The sequence below is a fragment of the Cavia porcellus genome, unplaced genomic scaffold, assembly GCF_034190915.1.
Source record: "Cavia porcellus strain 051 isolate PalLab524CR breed Dunkin Hartley unplaced genomic scaffold, mCavPor4.1 scaffold_2, whole genome shotgun sequence".
Lineage (NCBI taxonomy): Eukaryota > Metazoa > Chordata > Mammalia > Rodentia > Caviidae > Cavia > Cavia porcellus.
Window position 1 is genome coordinate 32910755 of NW_026947485.1, and position 20026 is coordinate 32930780.

General features: G+C 52.1%; 1 protein-coding gene across 11 annotated transcripts in view; it reads left to right on the forward strand.

The window, feature by feature from the left end:
* Positions 1 to 20026, forward strand: part of Adcyap1r1 (ADCYAP receptor type I) — a 110971-nt gene that overhangs the window by 55476 nt on the left and 35469 nt on the right. For 4 of the 11 annotated variants that reach the window (XM_063240306.1, XM_023564282.2, XM_023564283.2 and 1 more), the window contains exons 1-3: positions 4239 to 4260; positions 11512 to 11634; positions 13279 to 13384. In XM_063240306.1, the coding sequence (XP_063096376.1) occupies positions 11584 to 11634; positions 13279 to 13384 (157 nt within the window). In that variant the 5' untranslated portion in view covers positions 4239 to 4260; positions 11512 to 11583. Of the gene's footprint in view, positions 1 to 3668; positions 3805 to 4238; positions 4261 to 9985; positions 10059 to 11511; positions 11635 to 13278; positions 13385 to 20026 lie in introns of those variants that run through there. The other 7 variants (XM_023564285.2, XM_023564286.2, XM_063240339.1 and 4 more) reach the window with 6 other exon arrangements.

Here is a 20026-nt window from a genome sequence, read left to right on the forward strand (position 1 = left end):
GGCTTCAAGCAATCACTTTTTTCACTCTCCTAAGTCCCAACACACTCAGAGTTTCCAACTCCCAAAAGTGTGCCCTCCTTTTCAGAAGTTACAGCTTCAGAAAGAGAACACAGGACTAACATCCTTAAGAGTTGGAATGCGGCCTCTGCTCTGCCAGGAATTACTTTGTAATTGAATGCATCATTTCTGGTCTCTAAGCCTCGTTTTCCTTGATGTGAAATAGGGTGCTCCATGACCAGGTCTGCACCTAGAATTGAGAATTCCAAATGTCTTCTTGACAGTTCCACCTGCTCCTCCTCCCACCAGTCCATTCCTTGCCCATTCTCGTCTATTGCCAAGTAGGAGACAGAGAACGGGCAGGCCTAGGCTTTGAGGAGCCCCTAGCATCTCCAAAATCGACTCTCCATCCTCTACTACAGGCATTTTCAGCGGTAGTGTGAGGTTTTTCTAGAGTTCCCAGTACATTTTGAAAACCATGAGCCTAACAGAGATCTAACCTTTGTTCTCTTGGTATCTCAGAGGGTCTCAAGGCCGTATGGACCAAGATTCACTTGGTCACTGCTCTGAACATACAACCACATCTCCTTGGAATACTCACACACATAACACAGAGCAGAGAGCTGGCAATAGCTGTTCAGAAGCTCAGGCTGCACATTAGAACCCCCTGGGGAGCTTTACAAAATACTTTTTCTCAGGCCTCTCCACAGACCAACTGTCCAATTATCTCTATGGTAAGACTGGGCAAGGTAGTTTTTAAAGCTCCCTAGGGCATTCCGTGGCATCCAGAGAATTGAGAAGCCCTGCCCCTGGCATGGTGAATGTCCTGTACGTCTGTCAGCTGTCTGCTACCTGTGTCATCCCATGTGCTGGTTCTGCTTGAGCAGCACCACGACTGCTGGGCTGGGCTAAGGGCGGAGATTCAGGAGGCAACTGCTGCTCAGGAGAGATGAATGCTGGGTAGGGTGGCCTGGCATCCATCTCCCTCAGCCACATCTCAGAAAATTAAATTAAAACTCATATTTTTCAGCTGCTGCCCGCCTGGCTGACTGGCTTGTGGAGGGGGTATGAGGCTGTGAGCACCTTAGGGTAGGAAAAGCAGGTGAAGAGAAGTCCGGGCTTCTTCATAGGGGAAGGAAAATAGACCACGGGGGCCTATGGATTTGACCCCCAAAGCTTCTTTCCTAAGCTTAACAGGTAGTTAGGGATTGTGGGTGGCCAGCTTCAAAGGTCAAGGTTAGAACTTGAGGAAATTGAGTTTTTGGGTAAATGCATGGGGTGTGCAAAAAACAAAAAGACTTTGACCCTGTCCTTGGGAAAACCCAGTCTAGGGAAACAGAACTGGCATAATTCCTGATCTTGAAGTACCAAGATTGTCTGTGTAGATCAGTGCCAAATGCTTGAGACAGAGGCCAGCAAAGGACCCAAAAGTCCTGCCTTGCAGGTCCCTTTGAGCAGGGCACAAATAGTACTGGAGCCCTGAATGACATCCAGCAGTAGTCAGCTAGGGACACACCTTCTGGTTTCAGGCCCAAAAGCAAAGGATAAAAGCAAAGGGAATGAGTGTGACGGAAGGAGGTCTGAGCTCCTCCCCTCATGCCTGGCTTTCCAGGCAATGTGGAAGGTGCCCCTGAGGTCTGGACCACATGTGCGTGCTCACACCCCATATCAAGACATGCAGCTGGGAGCACAGAACAGAGAGCAGGGCATCTGGAACCCAGAGCAGCTCTGGAGGGCAGAACAATCAGGAACAAATCAGGAACTGCAGGCAGAACTCCAGTCATCCAGAGAGGCTGACCGCCCACGTTTCCAGTAGGAAGCTGGCCTGTCTGAAGTGACCCTCACCACCACCCTGCCACGCTCCCTGACTGGAACTACATCCTGTGCTCCCTGCCTCCCTCCTGAGCCAGAGACTGCTGGCAGCCTTGATTGCCTTTGCCCGGTTCACAGTTTACAGAGCGCTTTCACACACGGCATCTCATTTGATCTTCCCAGCATCTGGGCTGGAGGCCAAAGAAGGAAGCCAACTCCCAGAAGCTGGGGCTACAAGCTAAGAAAGGGTTCAGTGGGCTCCAGAGGGAGGTCCTGGCTCTGTAGCTGCAGTGTAGCACCTGACCCTCTTCTTTCCGGAGAGGTCCTCATCTTTATTGATACAGAGGAGGCTGAACTTGCTCCTCCTCCAGGAAGCTTTCTTGGACTGAAAGAAGCTGAAGCCATGCAGTATAGCATGGTAGTGGGGACAGTGGTCTTTGGGCACAATGGACACAGGATAGACTTGCTGCCTGACCCTAGGGAGCTCCATACATTTGTCTGGGACCTCATATTGCTGTTCCCAACATTCCAAAGCTATTTTCTCCCCATCTTTCAAAGTTACATTGGAATCCCCAGGGAAAGGGAAACAGTCTTTCTTAAATATCTTTCTGCTTCCTCCCTCTTCCTCCACTGAAACTCTTCACCAGGAGTCCACTGTAGGACTGGGACCTATGGCAGGAAGCTGGTTAAGAACTTGCTTGAATGGGTAAGGACAGAGCTGGCTGCAGAACCAAGGACAGGGATATGGACAGTATCTCGGGGGCACTGTCTGCTGGGAACAGAAGCGGGTACCTGCAGGGTGGGCAAGCTGCAGCTTTAAGTACTTGCCAAGGATTAGGTGACTACCTGCTCTCAGCTCAGTTTTGGCACCATCCCAACTGGCGGTGAGATCTTGACCTGTTTAGTTTCTGTCATGAAGCCTCAGTGCACTTATTTGTCCTGGGAGAATGAGCTGAACCAAAAACAGAGAGAGACAGAGAGAGACAGAGAGACAGTGAGACAGAGACAGAGAGAGACAGAGAAAGCAAATAGCAAAAAGGAAAAAGCAGTAGTGATTTATTTTGCATCACTGAATAAATGAAGCTGCAAACCTTATTATGGAGTGCATGTACCTTTCTTGTTTAATGCTGTCGTCAGGACCCTGGGGCAGGTTATAAAGGCTAATCAGATCATTTATAGCTCCCCTGCCCTGTATGCAAGCACTGTCAACCCTATTCTGGCTACAGAGGCATTCTGCAGGACACCATATTTGCGGACTTCAAATCAGTCACCCCCAAAGTAGCTGACCTTCCTAGGCCTGGCCATGGGGGCAAAGCAGAGTTCCAGGAAGGCCTGGGATTGGTCCAGATGGAAGGCTTCCCAGGGAAAAGGAAAGAACAGGTCCCAGGACAAGAGGAGAGAGAAAAGAGCTCTGTAGTTCAGAGTGCCATGCGGAGTGTGCAGTGAGGAAGACTGGGAACCCAGGGAAAGGCTTGACTCAAGCCCAGAATCCTGGAGACCAAGGTGACAGTGGGGGGCAGCCCCACCACCTCCAGCCCACCCCCTCTCGGTTTGTGCTCCAGGCAGGGACCCCAGAGCACTCTCCACCCTCTCCCCTCGGCCTAACCCCGCCCCCGGGCGCTCATTGGCCTGCACCCCACCCTCCAGCTTGCGAAGTCCGCGCGGGGAGGCGGTGGTCTGTGGCTCCCTCCCGCCCCCAGCCTGGCTTCGCAGCCGAGGAGGCGGCGCCTCTCCCGCAGGACCGAGCTGGCTGGGCAGCAAAGGCAGGCGGGGGGCGCCGCGCTTGGCCACCGGGAGGTGACTGACGGCGGCGGCTCCAGGCGAGCGCGGTTCCCGCGTGCGCACACGCACACGCCGCTGCGCAGCGACACACGGACCCCGGTCGCCAGCGGCCACAGGACGCGGAAACCGGGCTGGGCACGCGCTGCTTGGCGCACTCGCTCCTGCCCGGGGAGTCGGAGAGACCCTGGCCGCTGCCAGGCCCGCAGAGAGCAGGTAAGGGCCGCCCGCTGCCCCTGCTCTCCACGCCCCACAGCCCAGCGCCAGCTCCAGAACCTTCGCCCAGCGGGGACCCCGGGCGCCCCCCTCCAGCCCTGCGGTCTCTACTCCTATCCACCACCGACGGGGGTCCGGCATGGACTGGTGCGGGCCAGTGCTCCAGAGTCCGAAACGAAGCTCTCTCCCGCCGCTGCCTTTGCGTCCTGCGTGTCACCTCCTTCTCCGGTGACCAGGGCCATTGCTTGGGGGCAACCGATTCCCACATCCTTGCAGCCCAGAGCGGGGTGGTGGTGGTGGTGGTGGTGGGGGGATCTGTCTCGCGCCTCTCCCGGCACCAAGAAGGGACAACCAAGAGCAGGGATGACACTGCGGCCAGAGGGACCCCAAGAGACTTGTGTCCCTTGGGAACGCGTCTGCGCGGATTTGGAAGGCGACACTAGAGGGTCCCTCGGGGTAGGTGCTGCAGTCCTCTCGGGGTTTGAGGGGTGGGCAAAGAATGCGCTGAGGTAGGGGCCATCACAGAACGATCCTCTGTGGATAAGCATGCGGGATTATTCAAAAGAGCAAGTCCCAGGATTTCCCGCGGTGCAGGAGGTTGGATTGGGGATGCCTGAGCTTTGGCTGTCCCATAAGGAAACGCCCTGTGGGGCCTGTTACAGAAACGGGGCCTCCCAGGCCGACTGAAGTGGGGTTCCTGCCGCCAGCCTTAAAGGCCAGCTCCTGCAGCAGCCGCGGGGACGCGGGGAGATGGGGGTTGTAGGCATCCTCAGCCCGTGCTCCGTGCTGGGGCTGGCTTAAGGAGAGCAAGAGGGACCCACAGCCTCAGGAGGCAGCCCAGTGGGAAGGTGATGGCATTTCAAGTGGAGCACTTAGGCCCTCTTGGCTGATGCTGGGGCTGGGATCCTGGGGCGCTGCTAGTTCTTCAGGCCCTTTCTGTTTCAGTGCAGGTGCGTCAGTCAGCCTCCTCTTTTTTAATTCCCCCAGCCTTACAGTGTCCTCCATCTCCCTTCACTCCCCCAACAAAGACAAAAACAAGACACAGTATGTGGCTTTTCCTGTAAGCAGTCTAGGGGCAGGGGTAGGAAGGGGCTGCTTGCAGAACGTCTAGGGCAACTTGCCCTGGGACTGCTGTTGGTCAGAAGGGACTGGCATCCTGAAGGTCAGGCCAAAGGCTTTAGTGGCCCTGACCTTCTGAAGAGGATGAGGGGTTGCATTTGAGCCTGGGGATAGGGGCAGCCACGGACAGCTAGGTGTTCTTAGAGAGCACCCTTCTGATTCTAGATTGGGTGCAGGTGGGGCTGGCAGAGCCCTGGTTCCCAGCAGAGTCTGGGGCTCCAGCTTCTCCCTGACCTTGGAGAGAGCAGGTAGAGGTGCCATTCTGGATAAAAGCTGAAATTTAAACGTACAAATTAGAGGCAGAATACAGTGGGGTGGGCTTTGGACCAGGTCTCCGGCCTATCCATCAACAAGTGTGTGTGTGTGTGTGTGTGTGTGTGTGTGGTGACTAGGGAACCGGTCCTTGTCTCTTGTCTGTTTTGCCATCAGTGGTGCCTCTCCCATCTTGGGTGTCTGAGACAAAGCCCCAGGAAGTCTGCTCCCATGTACAGGGAAGGTGGGTGCCTGCAGGGAACCTCTGGAAGGACCTTTGCCGGCCCTCTGGGGACTACGCAGACTGTAGCATGCATACATATCCTGTTTTGTTTAAGGTTCTGTCTGCTGGCGGTGGGGGCTGGGAAACACTTTGGGACTGGTCCTTTTTCCCAAGGCACCCCTCTCTACTGTGCCCCTACTTTGGGACACTCCCTTAATTTTAGTAGGTCTTTACAGATTAGTTTATGTGATTAGAGGCAGCTTAGACTTGTCTGTCACAGGTTTCTGGCCTCCTGGGGTGAACACTTCATTGACCAAGGGCTGGTACTGATTAAGTGGAGCCCTGCATGCCCTGCATGCCTGCATGCCGTCTGCCAGAGGGCAGGACCAACTGTGGTCAGTGCAGAGTTCAAGCTCAGCTCAAGGCCAGGAGGGCCTGGCTTACCTGAGTGCCACTAAGCATGGAGCTGACATCCAGGTGATATGAGTTTCCTGTCCTGGGAAGGTCTGTGAGCAGCGCTGTGATTTCCTAGTAGGAACCCACAGTCACCTTGGAATAAAAGAATCTAAGACTCCCGGTCTGACAGAGTTGGGCCTAGTGGCCCAGCTGCCTTGGCAACATGGAGGCTGGAAACTCCTCAGCTGCAATGTGTTTGTATTGAGCTCTGGATGCCATCAGAGGCACACAGTGACAGCCACCCACACAGTAACACATAGAGAGGGAGTGACACACAGCTGGGGAGGTATGTAGGCTTCCTCTGACACTTGCTAGGGATGTGGAACAAAACAGAGGCATGTGACGTCAGAAGGACAAACAGACATTGAGGCACACCTTCACACAGCTCTGGGTTCATCTGTCTAAAGATTACAAAGCCTTACTTAATGACGGTCTGACTGGACGTGGGATCAAGCAGGAACTGCGTGTGTGTGTGTGCCTGTGTGTGTGTGTGTCTGTGTGTACACTGAGTTGCAGGCGTCTAGGACAAGGGTCTGCAGAGTTTTTTTTTTTTTTTTTTTTTTTTTTTTTTTTTTTTTTGGTAAATACAGTAAATGTGTTAAGCTACACAACTAGAGCGGATGTGAAATCACGGTTGTGTGCTAATAAAGTTTATTTGTAGATGCTGAATATTTGAATTTCATGCAGTTCTTGTGTGTTGTGAAACATGCTGCTGCTTTTAATTTTTTATTGACCATTTAGAAATGTACAAGCCATTCTTAGCTCCCTGGCGGTACAAAAATAGGCAACAGGCTGGATCCAACTGGCCAACGGGTGTGCCAACTCTGAGGCTGTAAGGTGAGGGAAGAGAAATGGGCAAGGGTCTGAGGAGGGGAGGTGCTTGGTGCTGGAAGCCCGAGGTGCCCCAGAGCAGCTGGGTACTTTACTCCGGCCACCTGGAGCTCCCAGTAACCCACTTGATGGACAGAACCAGGAAGAGCACCTGCAGGTCACAATACTCCACCCCAAAGTGGCCTCCCTTCCGTCTGTGAGATATGTCCCCTCTCAGGGGAATAAGGGCATCACTGTGAAAAACTAACCGAAGTTACTGTGGCTTGCTTGCTTCAAGGAACAGCCCCCTCCCCCAGGGCCGCTGGCCCCAGCCACAGATGGGTGGGTGCTGTCCACCAGTTAACTCCCTACCTCCAGGTGTTTTGTTATGTCCCTCAATACCACCATGAATCTCTTTCCCAAACCATCCCTCAGGCAAGCGCTGTGGACATCCACCTGTGCCCTGTGTGTGCCAGGTTCCCAGCTGGCTCATGCCCGCTCACTGGTGGTCAGCGCAGTGGGAGTGGAGTCTCTGGCCAGTTGGCAGCCAGTCCTGTGCTGGGCTACGTTAGGTGTGCTCAGCTAGCCAGCAGCATCTCCTGCTCCTTCCACCCTTTGTCTCCCTCCCTCCCTTCTTTCCTCTCTTTCTTCCTCTGGCTCATCTTCTCTCTTCCACCCCCTCCTTTGCTGCTCCTCTAACCTGTAGCAGGAGGGGTAGTGTACCCTGACGCTTCCAGGACAGGCGACATCCCAGTACTCTTGGGGGTAAAAGGGGGTTCCTCACAGGACACAGTGTTTGGGAGGAGTACTTTTCAGCTGACCTTGGAGAAGGTCAGTCCCCAGCTCTCCACATCTGAGTGGGAAGATACTGCTGTTTTGTCCAGTTGCCCAGTGTCTCCCTTCACTGGCCTCACCGCAAGTCCATATGAAATTTAGGGTTTGGGTGGGGTCTCCCCGTGCAGATAGGACTCCAGCAGCTCTGAAACAGGAGGGTCTGGACAGTGAAGAAGGAAGGAGCTCGGCGCTGGCCTCACTGTAGAGGAGAGAGGTGGGAGAAAGCTGCTTCTTCCGTGAGGCAGCCTCTGTCCCTTTGAGGGCAGTGGGAGAGGGGCCCGGTTTCACCTTTCAGCCCTCGCTCTCTGGTTTTTTGGCCCAGTGGGAGAGGTGGAAGTGGGGTGGGTCCTGCTGCAGTCTCTTTCCTAGAGGCAATGTGCAGAGCGCTGTGCTCATTCTCTTTTTCTGGCTGTGTTCTGCCTGATGTCCAAGCACTGTGTTGCTCTGTGAGGAGGAGCCGTGCTGAGCACTGGCTCGGATGGTCCCATCCCCAGGCAGGGAAGATGCGGGACACGGGGCTGTGTGACTGAGAAGAGGGGAGGCTGTTTTTGCATCCCCAGGGGACTTCCGGGGGGCACAGGAAGCCATATCATTCAGGGCAATGGGGAGATGCTGGAGCTTCCCGCTGAAGCCTGGGCTCTCTGCTCCTGCTGGGGACAACAGTCCCATAGTCTGCAGGTCCCTCTCACCCTAGTGTGGACAATGGCAGCAGCTGTGAGTCACTGCCTGCTCTGCATGCTGACTGACAACGTGTCTTCTGGACACGACTGATGCTGTTACTTCCTGCTGAGTTCATGGGGTCGAGGAGGGCAGGCCTGCCTTGATGAGAAGGGGGAATGATGTGCCATCGGAGTCTCCAAACTTCCCTCTAGTTCTAGGATCACTTTACACGTTCAGTTCCTGAGAGGTAAACCTCCAGGGTTGCCAGTATGACCTTGGAAAATGTCTCCTGCTCTGACCTCGGTTTCCCTATCCCCACAATGGGTAGATGCCTTTAAAGTTTCAGCTCTGAGTGGTATGTTTATAACTAACTCTTTCTGAAGATAGAACATACATAGATATGTGAACAGACTCAGAAAGGTGTCAGAGGACCACAGGGGGCTCAGCGTCCATCTTCCTTCTACCAATCACAGAGAGTAGAAGAAGTCCAGGGATATACAAGCTTTGAAGCCTCGTGACTTGCGGCTACACCCCAGATCTATCAACTTGCTGTGTGGCCTTGAGGGAAGTTGGTTAGCTTCTCTGTGCTTCAGTAATCTCCGCTGTAGAATGAGGATAGCGTTAGAAACTACTTCACAGGTGTTTCACATTAAAGGAGTTAATGTTTATTGCTTGAAAAAGTGCCTGATATATACTGGGCTGTTCTTTGAGTGTTAATCATAAGCAAATGAGAGCTCTGCAGGCTGCTGTTCCTATCCCAAATGTGACACAGGGGAATGCTGTTCCTCATCCCAAATGAGACACGAGGGTGCAAAAGCCTGACCACAAAGTGGTAAGGTGACAATAATAGTTAGCAGACGTGCAGCCCTCAGTGAGCGTTGGACTACCATATGACCATTGTGTGTACTCTGTGGCTTATTTACATAAATTTGTTGATACCTTGAAGTAATATCTGTGAGATAGCCATTATCATCACTCCCATTTTACAGATGAGAAAATGAAGGCACAGAAAGGTTAGGCAGCTACCCTGGGTTAAAAACTCTAGCAAAATGGCTCCCAGGTGTGCCAAGTGCTTGGGAGGTGAGTTTAGTTGTCCTCAAAGCCAACTGACCAGCAACATCAAGATCCAGACCTGAAAGAGAACCTAGGGGAGAACCTGTCATCCTAAGATATTCTGCAGCCTAGCCCATGAAGCCTGGGTCCCTCCTGGAGGTGGGAAGCATCTAACCTTGGGCTGGCATTGTGCTCAGACCCTCACTAGCAGCCTGGGGGAGCCAGGATGCAGAGGGGGCCAGGATGGAGAAAGTGGGGAGCAGCTGACCTGACTGGGCGGCAGACTCAGGACAGCTTGGGAGACTGCTCTGGACCAGAGGAGCCACGGGTGTTTTCTGAACTAGGTTGGGACAAGTGGCCTAAGACTGAGTGCTGGCCAGTGGGATAAGGATGGCACAGAAGAGGCTGGAGTGGCTTTAGGGGGTTACTTGCCTTGGAGAAGTTGTTGGAGGCAATTCCTGAGGTCCCCAGAGGTGGCTGAAGTCAAGGCACATGGGCTCCTGGTTTTCTCTCTCCCTGTTTTGCTAGATAGTGGCTATGTCCAGTTGGGCAAGAGGTGGACTGCAGTAAAGGGAGAACAGAGGACCACAGTCAGAGTCAAGTCCAGAGGAGACATCATACTGAGAGTCGTCCCTAGCTCCTTTACAGTCTGTGCCACTGGGCTGGGGCAAACCCTGCCCTGGTTCCCCTGGTTGCTTATGCACTCTGGTGACAGTGCAGAGAGCTGGGCTGGGCTGAGCTTTGGTGCCTTGTCTTTGTCTTGGGCTTTTTCAGTGCTCCATAGCTGTGCGGGAGGAACTGGCCCACCTAAACCCGGGACAAGCCTCCGCTATCCTGGGACCTCCCCGTATGTATGTGGGTGCACGCTTTCACAGGCTTGCATTTATCTTGCCTGCACCCCTGTTTGCATCTGCATGGATCTGCGTGCCTTGACGTGTCTGATGCCACTGCACACTGAGTGTGCTCACAAGCACGCACACATCCAGCTTGATTAATGCATCTGAACAGTGGCAGGCTGTGTGTTTGCCTCTGCGTGTGCCTTTGTTCTGTGCCTGTGTGTACCTGCTCTAGGTGGAGGAGTGCCTGTGTGTGGAGGGGAGATGTCTGGAGCAGGGCTTGCGCCAGCCCTCACCACCTTCTAAAGCAGGTGTATGTGGGTCAGTGGTGTCCTGGCATGGGCCTCAAACTTGTTTAAAGCAATTAGTAAAAATAATAATTATAATTTCAGACTAGCCCTGTAGTTTTGTATATTCTGTCACACTGCTGTGTGCCAGTGTCAGTTTAGCAGTGCCCACCAGGTGGCTGCTGTGCTGTCCCTTTCCTTGTCACCAATGCTGTTTTAAATAATGTTGTGGTGAGCAGCTTTGCACATGCTTCTTTTTGTCCAAGGGTGGAGTCTCTAGGCTGCAGGGTGTTTGTATTTAGGATCAGTTTTAGGAGCAGAGTATGCTCTTCTGCTGAGAAGGAGCTGGGCTCCTGGGTCACCTCATTTACCCTATTCGGTCTCTTCTAAGGCCTAGTCCTGTGTGCCTGTCCCTGGGAGCCCCTGTTGCTCTCAGGCTTGAGCATGTAGTCCTGTTTTCTGTCACTCTATCCTGAGAGCAAAGTGGAGTAAGGTAGGGTGAAAGAAGTGTGCATCTGTCAGGGTGCCAGCCTGGGAGATTGTGACCAAGAGATTTTAAGAGGGAGTGGGTTGGATGGGAGTTCATATCTGCCTCATGAAGCATCTAGAGTAAGGTGGCCACTCAGGCTGCGGTGCACATGCCTCTGTATCCCATGACCACTTGTGATCCTGGCTCCTTTCAAAGTGTCGCTCCCCAACCTCTCAGCTTGTGTCTCTGTCTACGCTGGCAAAGCTGACTGAAGCATGTGGGGAGGGATGGACAGTACGTCATGCCTGTGTAGACCAAGGCTGTAGGCAAGGCTCACGTTGCTGCCAGCCACATTTCACAGGCGCCGGTGTGATCACATGCTCACACTTGAGTGTGAGGAGAGCTGGAAACGTGATTTCTAGGTGGGCATGTGTGTGTCAGTCACAAGTTTGAAAATGGGGAGAATGCCAAGATTTCGGGTGACAGCTGGTCTGCAGCTGAGAAGAAAGTCCTTGCTGACCATCACAGTAGGCTGATGGGCTGAGCCAGTGTGGTCAGTGTGTCCTCAAAGCCTGGTGCAGACGGGGGCTCAGCAGGTTTGTGGGACAGGAAAGTAAAGATAGATGGACCTGGCTGTGGAGGAGGAAGTTTGCCCTTGGTGACTGGGAGGCAATGACTCACAGGATCTTGCTTTTGCTTCCTCTATAGCCTGTGGACTCCTCGGAGCTGACGGGGGCGGCTGCTGGGACGAGAGGCCAGTTGTGCCGACTGAAAAGTGCCATGGCCAGCAATCTGCAGGTCCCCCTGGCTGCTCTTCTTCTGCTGCCTGTGGTAAGGGCGCAGGACCCTCCCCTCCATAACTCTTCTGGCACTCATCCTCACCTGAGCCACCTTCCCTGAGAACTAGTGTCTTTAAACTATCCAGGGGTGAGGAGCTCTGCCAACAGCCCCCCGTGGACCTGTGAAATAGAGATGCTTCCCTACCTCTCCATCCTGTACTGATTGTACAGCTACGTTTCCCTCCCTTTCTCCCTCTCTACCTCTCTTCCTATCTCTTCCCCTTCCTTCCTCTCTCTCCAGCTTTTTCTTCACTTCCTTTCAGAGTGAACCCAGAGCCTTCCCACTGTGCTACATTCCTAGCCCTTTTAAAATCTTATTTTCTTTTCTATCGATGCAGAGTCCAGCTAAGTTTAAATGCAAAGGTCTGGGATTACAGGCATACAACACCAAGCCTGGCCTATGGCTTTCAAATCTACCATGATGGTGACTTGTGTGGCAACTTGTAGAGTTGTACAATATGTAACCTGCTCAGCTGTGTGCAAAGGCTTTGGTGAAGGTTGATCTTCTCAACCTGTGAGAACCTGTGAGTCAACCTATGAGGCTTGGCAGATTTGAACTCAGAACTCTCTGCACATTGTTCATGTCTCCCTAAAGGAAGGATGAGGACAAGGAGGGGGAGGAAGAGCTTTGTAGGATCAGCTCTACCTCTTGCTCTGGAGGTTTGGACTGGCAGTGAGTGAGGCAGTCTTCAGAGTCCTGGGTACCAGTCTTCCCTCGGTCCTGCCTACCGGTGTGACAAATGAGTCCATCTCTCTTCCGGGAGCTGCCTGCAAAGCTGTGAGCAGCTGGCATTGGATGGATTCTGAACATGGCCCGTGACAGCTCAGCTGCCTTGTGACTGTCTCATACTCACTGATCATCCCCTAGGGAACCGTCCCTTCCCGGAGGATTTGAGTTAAAGTGACAGAATTCGTAGGCAGCTGTCATGATAGTAATGCACTGCTATGAAGTCACTTGGTCTGCAGATAGGATCTGTATCTGCCACTAACTGGCTGTGTAACTTTGGGCTACAGTTTCTTCTTTGAGACTCAGTTTCTCCTTCTGTAAATATGGGTGGCATCACTAAAATCCAACACTGTTCCTTCACCTGCTGCAGCTGAGGGTGCATCTCCTTCCTAGTTGAGCCCCCAAAGGGTTAGACAGTGATTTCTTGCTTGCTCTTGTGTGGTCTGAACACCCGGGTTCAGAGCCTGGCTCTACAGTCTGCTGCATCACGTGACTTTTGGCAGGACAGGTAAAGTCTGTACCTGTTTCCCTGTCTGTAGGGTAGAAGATGATTACACACAGTAGCCACAGTACTCTTGAGAAATATATGCACATAAACACAGACATTCTGAGTAATTCCTGTGTTTAGTAAAGAGCTATATGTATTTGCTGATATTATTGTAAGTTGCAGACACTGAAGCCTGGGAAGGGAGCAGGCATTTCCAAGGATATTCTTTGAGTTAGTGATGGACAAGAGCCCTCGTGTTATCTGTGATGTGAAGCTGTGGGCTGGCCCTGGGATTATCTGCCACTCTCCTCCTTTCTGTCCCCAGTCCCTTTTACCTGCCAGACAACAGTGAGGCTTAGCTAGGAGGCCTTGTCATGACCTCCTGGCATCCTCCCACCATCCACCTCATGTATCCCTTGCAGGCTGCCGCCATGCACTCTGACTGCATCTTCAAGAAGGAGCAAGCCTTGTGCCTGAAGAAGATCCAGAGTGCCTATGACCTACTGGGCATGAATGATTCCTCTCTGGGTGAGTGGAATGGCAGGGAGAGCACAGTGTCCCCAGCCCAATCTTTAGAAGCACTTTTCTCATTTGCACCAACTTACAGACAGTGATGGAGAGCACAGCTCTCTGGGGCTTCTGCATTCTCTCTGGGCAGTGACACGGGGGCTGCCCTGCTTGGGGCCAGTCTACTTTGGTGGCACAGGGCTGTTCTGTGATCACCTTTTCTCTTGTAAGAGAGATAGGCTGGTACCTGGCCTGGGAGGTGGTTGTGAGAGAGCTTGCTACAGATCACCAGGCTGTAGTGGCAGCTCAGCCTGCCCATGGCTGAGCTGTGGCATCCCTGGGCAGACCAGGGCAGGGGTGTGCATGCATTTCCTCTCTCCTTTGTTCATTCCATCAGCCAGGGAGAAAGGCAGCAGGCACTTCTGTCACAAAGACTGTCCTTGTGGGCTTCCCCTGGGAGCAGTGAATGTTTGGGGAGGGACAGCATGGCCTGAGTTGGATGAGGCCACACACTGCTGGACATTTAGCATCCTTTGCTTCTCTCCTTAAATGCTTATAATTCCTCAGGTCTCAAATATAACCAAACACCACCAAACACCGTCCCCTAAGGTCCCACAGCTTCCAAGGAAGGAATACAGCTCTGGTGAGACCTAGGGGTCCTAAGTAACCTTCTTCTTGGAATTCCTTGCCTTGAGAGTGGAACCCCAAGGCCCACAGAGGCCATGGTGCCCTCACTTTTCTGTTTGAGGGGTGGTGGGAGGTGGGGGTGGCATCCTGGAGCCCAAGCTCTACTTATGCCCGCTTCCTTGCTGAAGGGCTGGAAATGTGTCCTTAAGGGCTGGAAATGTGCCCCTGCCCTCAGGCCAGAGGGATGCACTCCTCCCTCTGGATCCGCCCAGCTCTTCTGAACACCATCTGCTTGAAGACTTTATTAATCTGCAGCCCAGTTAAATGCAGTGGTCCCACTGGACTGAGCTCCGCAGCCAGCTGCTTCTGGGTGAAGACTGGAAAGAGTAATTCCGGCTATGCCAGCCCTCCTCTCTGGCCATGCACTTGCCAAGGTTGGAAGGGAAACCTAGGCCCCACCAACTAGGAAAACTGAGGCAGGTGCCCAGGTGCTGTATACCCCAAAGAACCCCAGACTATCTGAAGACTCTGGTCCATGTCTTTTGTTTGGGAAATGAAGGCAGTGCCTATTAGACCACCAGAAGGGCCTGGGCCCCAGGTGTCCTGCTTCTTATGACCGAGGGTACAGCAAATAGGCATTAGGGAAGGAAGAGAGAGGCGAATTAGGGTGGGGTGGGGGCTGTAGGTGGGCTGTGTGCTGTTTGGCCCCCTGCTCAGTGCGTTGAGCCTTGATTGAGGACAGAACAATCTTGGCTGGCCAAAGCAAGATATATACATGAGGATGGACACTTTCCTCGCCTTCCTTGGAGGAGCAGGCCAGTGCTGGCAGGAAGTCTCACCCAGGTGTGCCTTGAGCCGAGGATAGGGAAGAGATTGTGGAGAAGGTAGCATGGAAACTCACTTCCTGAGCCGGCATGGTGGTGCTCACCTGTAATCTCAATGCTCTGGAAACCTTTGACAGTGATATAGCGGAATGCATCTTCCCACCTACTAGATGTCCAGCACGAGTTCGTGTTCTCTAAAATCGAAGAATGAATTTTAGGAACAATGGTGAAGGTTCAGAGTGGAATACATTTATTAAGAGAAAGAAAGCTTCTGTCTGAGAGATAGAAGGGGTCCTGAGCGGGTTGCCAAAGACTTTGTCTTTTCCAGGGACTTTCATAGAGTAAAATTATGGGGTTAGATGGGTCAAAGGTGGGGAAAATGGGAATTTGCAAGGTAGGCATAAGGTGGGACAGAACTGTGGTCACCCAAGAAGATTAATTGCTCAGGTAAAATTGATTAAATTTGGAGCAAATTGGGGAGCGAGTGACGTAGTAAGAGGGGGTGCTTAACAGCAGTGACTTTTCCTGTAGGGAGATGGGATGCTGACTCCTGACTTCCTCAGGGTAACAGAGAACTATTTGGTCTGTGGATCTCTAGTCTGTGGTTGTATTTGCTTTTCCTTTTGTCTTGAGATCTGGCCCACAGTGGGAGGTGACTGTCTTTTCCAAACCTGCAAGGTATCTGAACTTCTGCTCTGGCTCTTTTGAGGACCTAGCCCTGTCTGACTGCCTATAATATTTCTAACTAATTCAGCTACCTGTAACAGCAGGAAGATCTTAAGCCAGGCATGGGCACCTTAGTGAATTAGTGAAACCCTGTTTCAAAAATGAAAAAGGATCTTGGAGTATACTTAGTGCAAAGGCCATGGGTTCAATTTCCAGGATCATACACACACACACACACACACACACACACACACACACACACACACACACACGAAAAGAAAAGAATACAAAGAAAAAGGAAAAAGAAAAAGAAAGAGAAAAAGAAACTGGCTTGCACATCAAAGCCTCTGGGGGAGCTTGAGCATGTTCAGGCCACTGTGCAAGTCGATTGGGTTGTTACAGGCACATTTAAAACACTTAAAAGCTTCCCAAGGTTCTAGTGAAGCTGAGAACCCCATTGCTGGGCCCAAGGAACAGGCGGATGTGTAATGCAGGTAACTGGAGGGATAGATGGGAGGACACTCCAGACCAAGGAATCTACAGGAACAAGAGGCCTGGAGGCAGGATTCTGACCTCTAGGACACTGAGTAGCCCCTATCTGAAAGCCTGGGAAGCCTAGAGTGGGTAGGGGCATGTCCACATCCAACGGAGCTGGGACCCCATGAATCAGGGCTGGCCATACGTCACTCCTAAACCCTGAACTGTGGTGGGTACACAGTGAGCAAGTGGAAGAAGCTCACTCACTCGTGGCTCAGTCATCCATCTTCGTTTGTCCACCCACCTGCTCCACGACTCACGTTTGCCCTTATCCTGTCACCCTCTCCTTCCCTCTGGTCTGTGTGTGCTGGCATCTGAGGTGTCTGGCCTGGCTGGTGCAGGGCAAGCGAGGGCTGGGTATGCAGAGAGCCAGTGCTGGGGATGCAGTGGGTTAGCCAGAGCTTTCATCTGGATAGGATATGCTCAGGTAGTCGTGCCAGCAGGGAAGGACTGCTGGGAGGGAGCACAGCACAGGGCTGGGCCTGGCGCAGTGCAGAAGGAAGGATTCTCTCAGGAGCTGGCGAGGAGAGCTCTCCTCTAACCCTAATGCCCAGAAGGGAGAAGAGCCCTTGCCCTCTTGTGTCTGACTGAGACGTTTTTCCCTGGCCCTACCCTCCTTAAATCAGAAGGTATGGTTCCTCATGACAGAGTTGAGAGTGAATTGAGCAGAGGCAAAGAGCAGTCACCAGGTAGGAAAGAGGAGAAGACCGAGGGCCCAGCGGAACCACTAACTCTGTGGCTTTTCCCTGCTCTGGGCATTAAGATCTCCTCTTTTAAAGGAGTGAGGTTTGGAATGGACCTTGGCCAATACTTGTACAGACTTCCTATGTCAAGCACTGTGCTTGACTCTTCTCAGCCACTTCAACCTGGGGGAGCTGGGTCTGTTACCAGACCTTATTTTATAAGTGAGGAAACCCATTGCTGGGCCCAACGGACAGGCAGGTGACTGGAGGGATAGATGGGAGGACACTCCAGGCCAAGGAATCTACAGGAACAAGAGGCACAAGAAGGTTATGTGCCTTGGTTAAGGACACAGTGCATTAAATGACAGAGGAGAAACTTGAATTCGCCTGCACCCTTAACCACAGGGTTATAAAGCCTTGGAAGAATAATGTGCTCCAAGTCTCTGAACCACCCCCCACCCTACACCCCCTCCCCCCAGCAGAGGGACCTTTGGAGAGCACTTAACAACTTGATTTTCTTGTCTTCAAAATGGAGGAAAATTACCTACCCCAAGGGAAGATTGCATTAAATGATCTGGTCTGTGGCTTGTGCAAGGGACACTGTGTGCGGGCGTTTGCTAAGTGCTCTGCAGGGACTGCAGTTGTGGTCAGGGGTCATCTCACAGTGTTGAGGGTCTCCAGGGTCATGTGTCTTCTACTAGATCTCAGTTCTTTGGGGGAATGTAGACTTCTGTAGGAAACGAATCAGTCCTTTAGGGTGGGCCTAGAGGGAAAGGCTTTCTGCAGGAACAGAAAAAGGCCTGGGGCCCAGATCTGGGCTCCAGGGGACAGATGAGAGCCAAGGGAGTGGGGCGAGCTAGTTAGGGGGCAATAGCTCTCGGCAAAGGTGGGAAGAGCAAGGGTGGGACCGTGGGTGTATCTGGACTGTTCCAAAGCTGTGATCTCAGAACTGTTAGGTACTTCAGCATGGGAGGAGCGAGGAGGCACCCCACCTCGGCTGTCTTCCTTGCTAGAGGAAAAGGTCAGACAGCCACAGGGGAGGACATAGAAATGAGGCTAGATAGAGGAGGGTCTTAAATGTGTGTCCAGAATCCCAAGCTCTTAATTGCCCAGAAGCTGGGGGCGTTTGTTTTGTAAGGCCTGGGGTAGCAGAGGGTCTCAGTCTCATGTGTTGACCCACATCCTAGTGTAGTCTCTATACTCTCAAGAAGAACTCAGAGCTAGTGAAAAACAGAAGACCATGGGCTATGGAGACCCTCAGCACTGAGCTGATGGGGAAGGAGAGGGGATAGTTCAGGGTGATGGGAGCCCACTGGGGAGGCCCACTCGCAAAGGGGTTCATCAGCCTACAGTCTGCAGGCTCACCTCAGTCTGCACCTCACCTGCAAGAGGTACTTTTTCAGGGCTCAGGTAGTAGGAGAGCAATTTTCCACTCTCAGCTATAGTAGAGGCCTGAATTTTTCCCTGCATACCACTCCAAGCTCAGGCCTGTTCTTAAGGCCCTCCTCTACTGGAGTTGGGCCTCTTGGCTGCAGATTAAACACACTTGTAAAATACACAGAAGTGACCCTGCTCATTGCACTGCAAGATGCCTGTGTCTAGGCCTCTTCTCCAGCCCAACATCTCAATATCTGGGTGGGTTCAAGCAGGTCTGTGTTAAAAGCCTACAGGAGATTCTAAAGTGCATCCAGGTTTGTGAACCACAGGTTTAGCAAAGATCATCACCTGCTGGGACCCCGTATGATCTCAGGGCTAAGAGTAGCCGGTAGCACAGGTAGGCCATGTAAACCTAGGAGCAACAGAGATCGGCAGATGTGCCATTATACCCTTAAAAGGGGTGCTCAGGGTGAACTGGGAGAGGCCGGTCCTCTCTGCTCTGCCTTTTCAGGGAGGTGTATGCGTCCCTGAACACACACCTGCACAGGTGCTGGCCATAGGGTAGTGATGTCCCTGAAATACACTTGATAATGAATGAAAAAGCCCTTAACATCTTTTTGCATGATTTGTGAGTGTAAACTCACAGCAGTGCTTTTACACACACACACACACACACACACACGCTCATTCCTTGCTTAATGACGGAAGTGTCTTCTGAGAACTGTGTTGCAGGATGATGAACATCAGAGTGCACTTACACAATAGATGATCGATCATTCCATGCGGCCTCCTGGTTTAATCAAGAACACTGTAAACTCAAGATGTAGGAGACTACACACATGGCAGGCGGCATTAAAGTACACCTTTTGATGTATAAGTAGAAGAAAGCTCTAAAATAATGATATGAAGTATAGCACACATGTAAACCAGTAACACGCTGGTTTATTTTCATGTTCAATATTCTGTGCATAATTGTGCACTCTATGGTTTTATGCTGTTGGCAGCACAGTGGGTTTATTTATGCCAGCATCACTATGACAATGTGAGTGAGTTTCATATCACATTGTAATGGCTGAGGCATCCCTGGGTCACAGGAGTTTTCCAGCCCATTATAATTTCATGGAGCACCCATGGGATGTGCTATTGCTCATGGACAAAAATATCATTCTGTAGCATGTACCTGAATGTAGCTTTTCTGTATTTTAGCATATTTATGTGTAAATATTTGTATATAAATGTTTTATATTTGTATGCACACATAGTATGTCTCCTCACAAGCTCTTAAATCTAGGAAAATGAGTCCAGGAATAAGAAGCCTGGTTGGTTGGGGGGGAAGCTATGTGTGGCTCCATGTGTGAGTCCATCAGATTCCAGGTCCTTACTGTTCTAGAAACAGCATGGAGTAGTCATGCATATGGTGGTCTCTGTGGCAGAACCCCCGGGAGCTCAGCAGGCAGCTGTGAGGAGTGAACGCTACTGGCCAGGGACGTGGTCCTTTGTGGGGGTCCTGCATTGAGGAGATTGAAGGGGGAGGCCTGGGGGAGCTAGGAGCAGAACAGAGAAGACTGAGAGGGCAGATGGAAAAGGCTGCTCGTTGCTGTGTTGGTCCATCGTCTAGGCTTTTCCAGGGCCTCAGTTGGATCCCTGTATTCTTGAGAAGGGAGCTACCTCAGGGCTGGGCTTCCCAGTGGCTCAGGGACTGACCAGGAACCATGTTGGGTACAGGGACTCTTGCTCTGAGGAACTGATTCCTGGTAGGGTTTGATGCTAGTCTCACAAAGGGCTCCATTTCTAGTGAGTCCTGTGTTTGCCCAGTCATTCTCAAACCCAGGGATGTCATACCCTCCTTTAGGGCTTGCTAAAATGCAGATTGCCACTGCTTACTCTGAGATTTTGATTCCTGGGCTCAGATTGGGTCTGAACATCTGCATTTCTGGCTGGTTGACAGG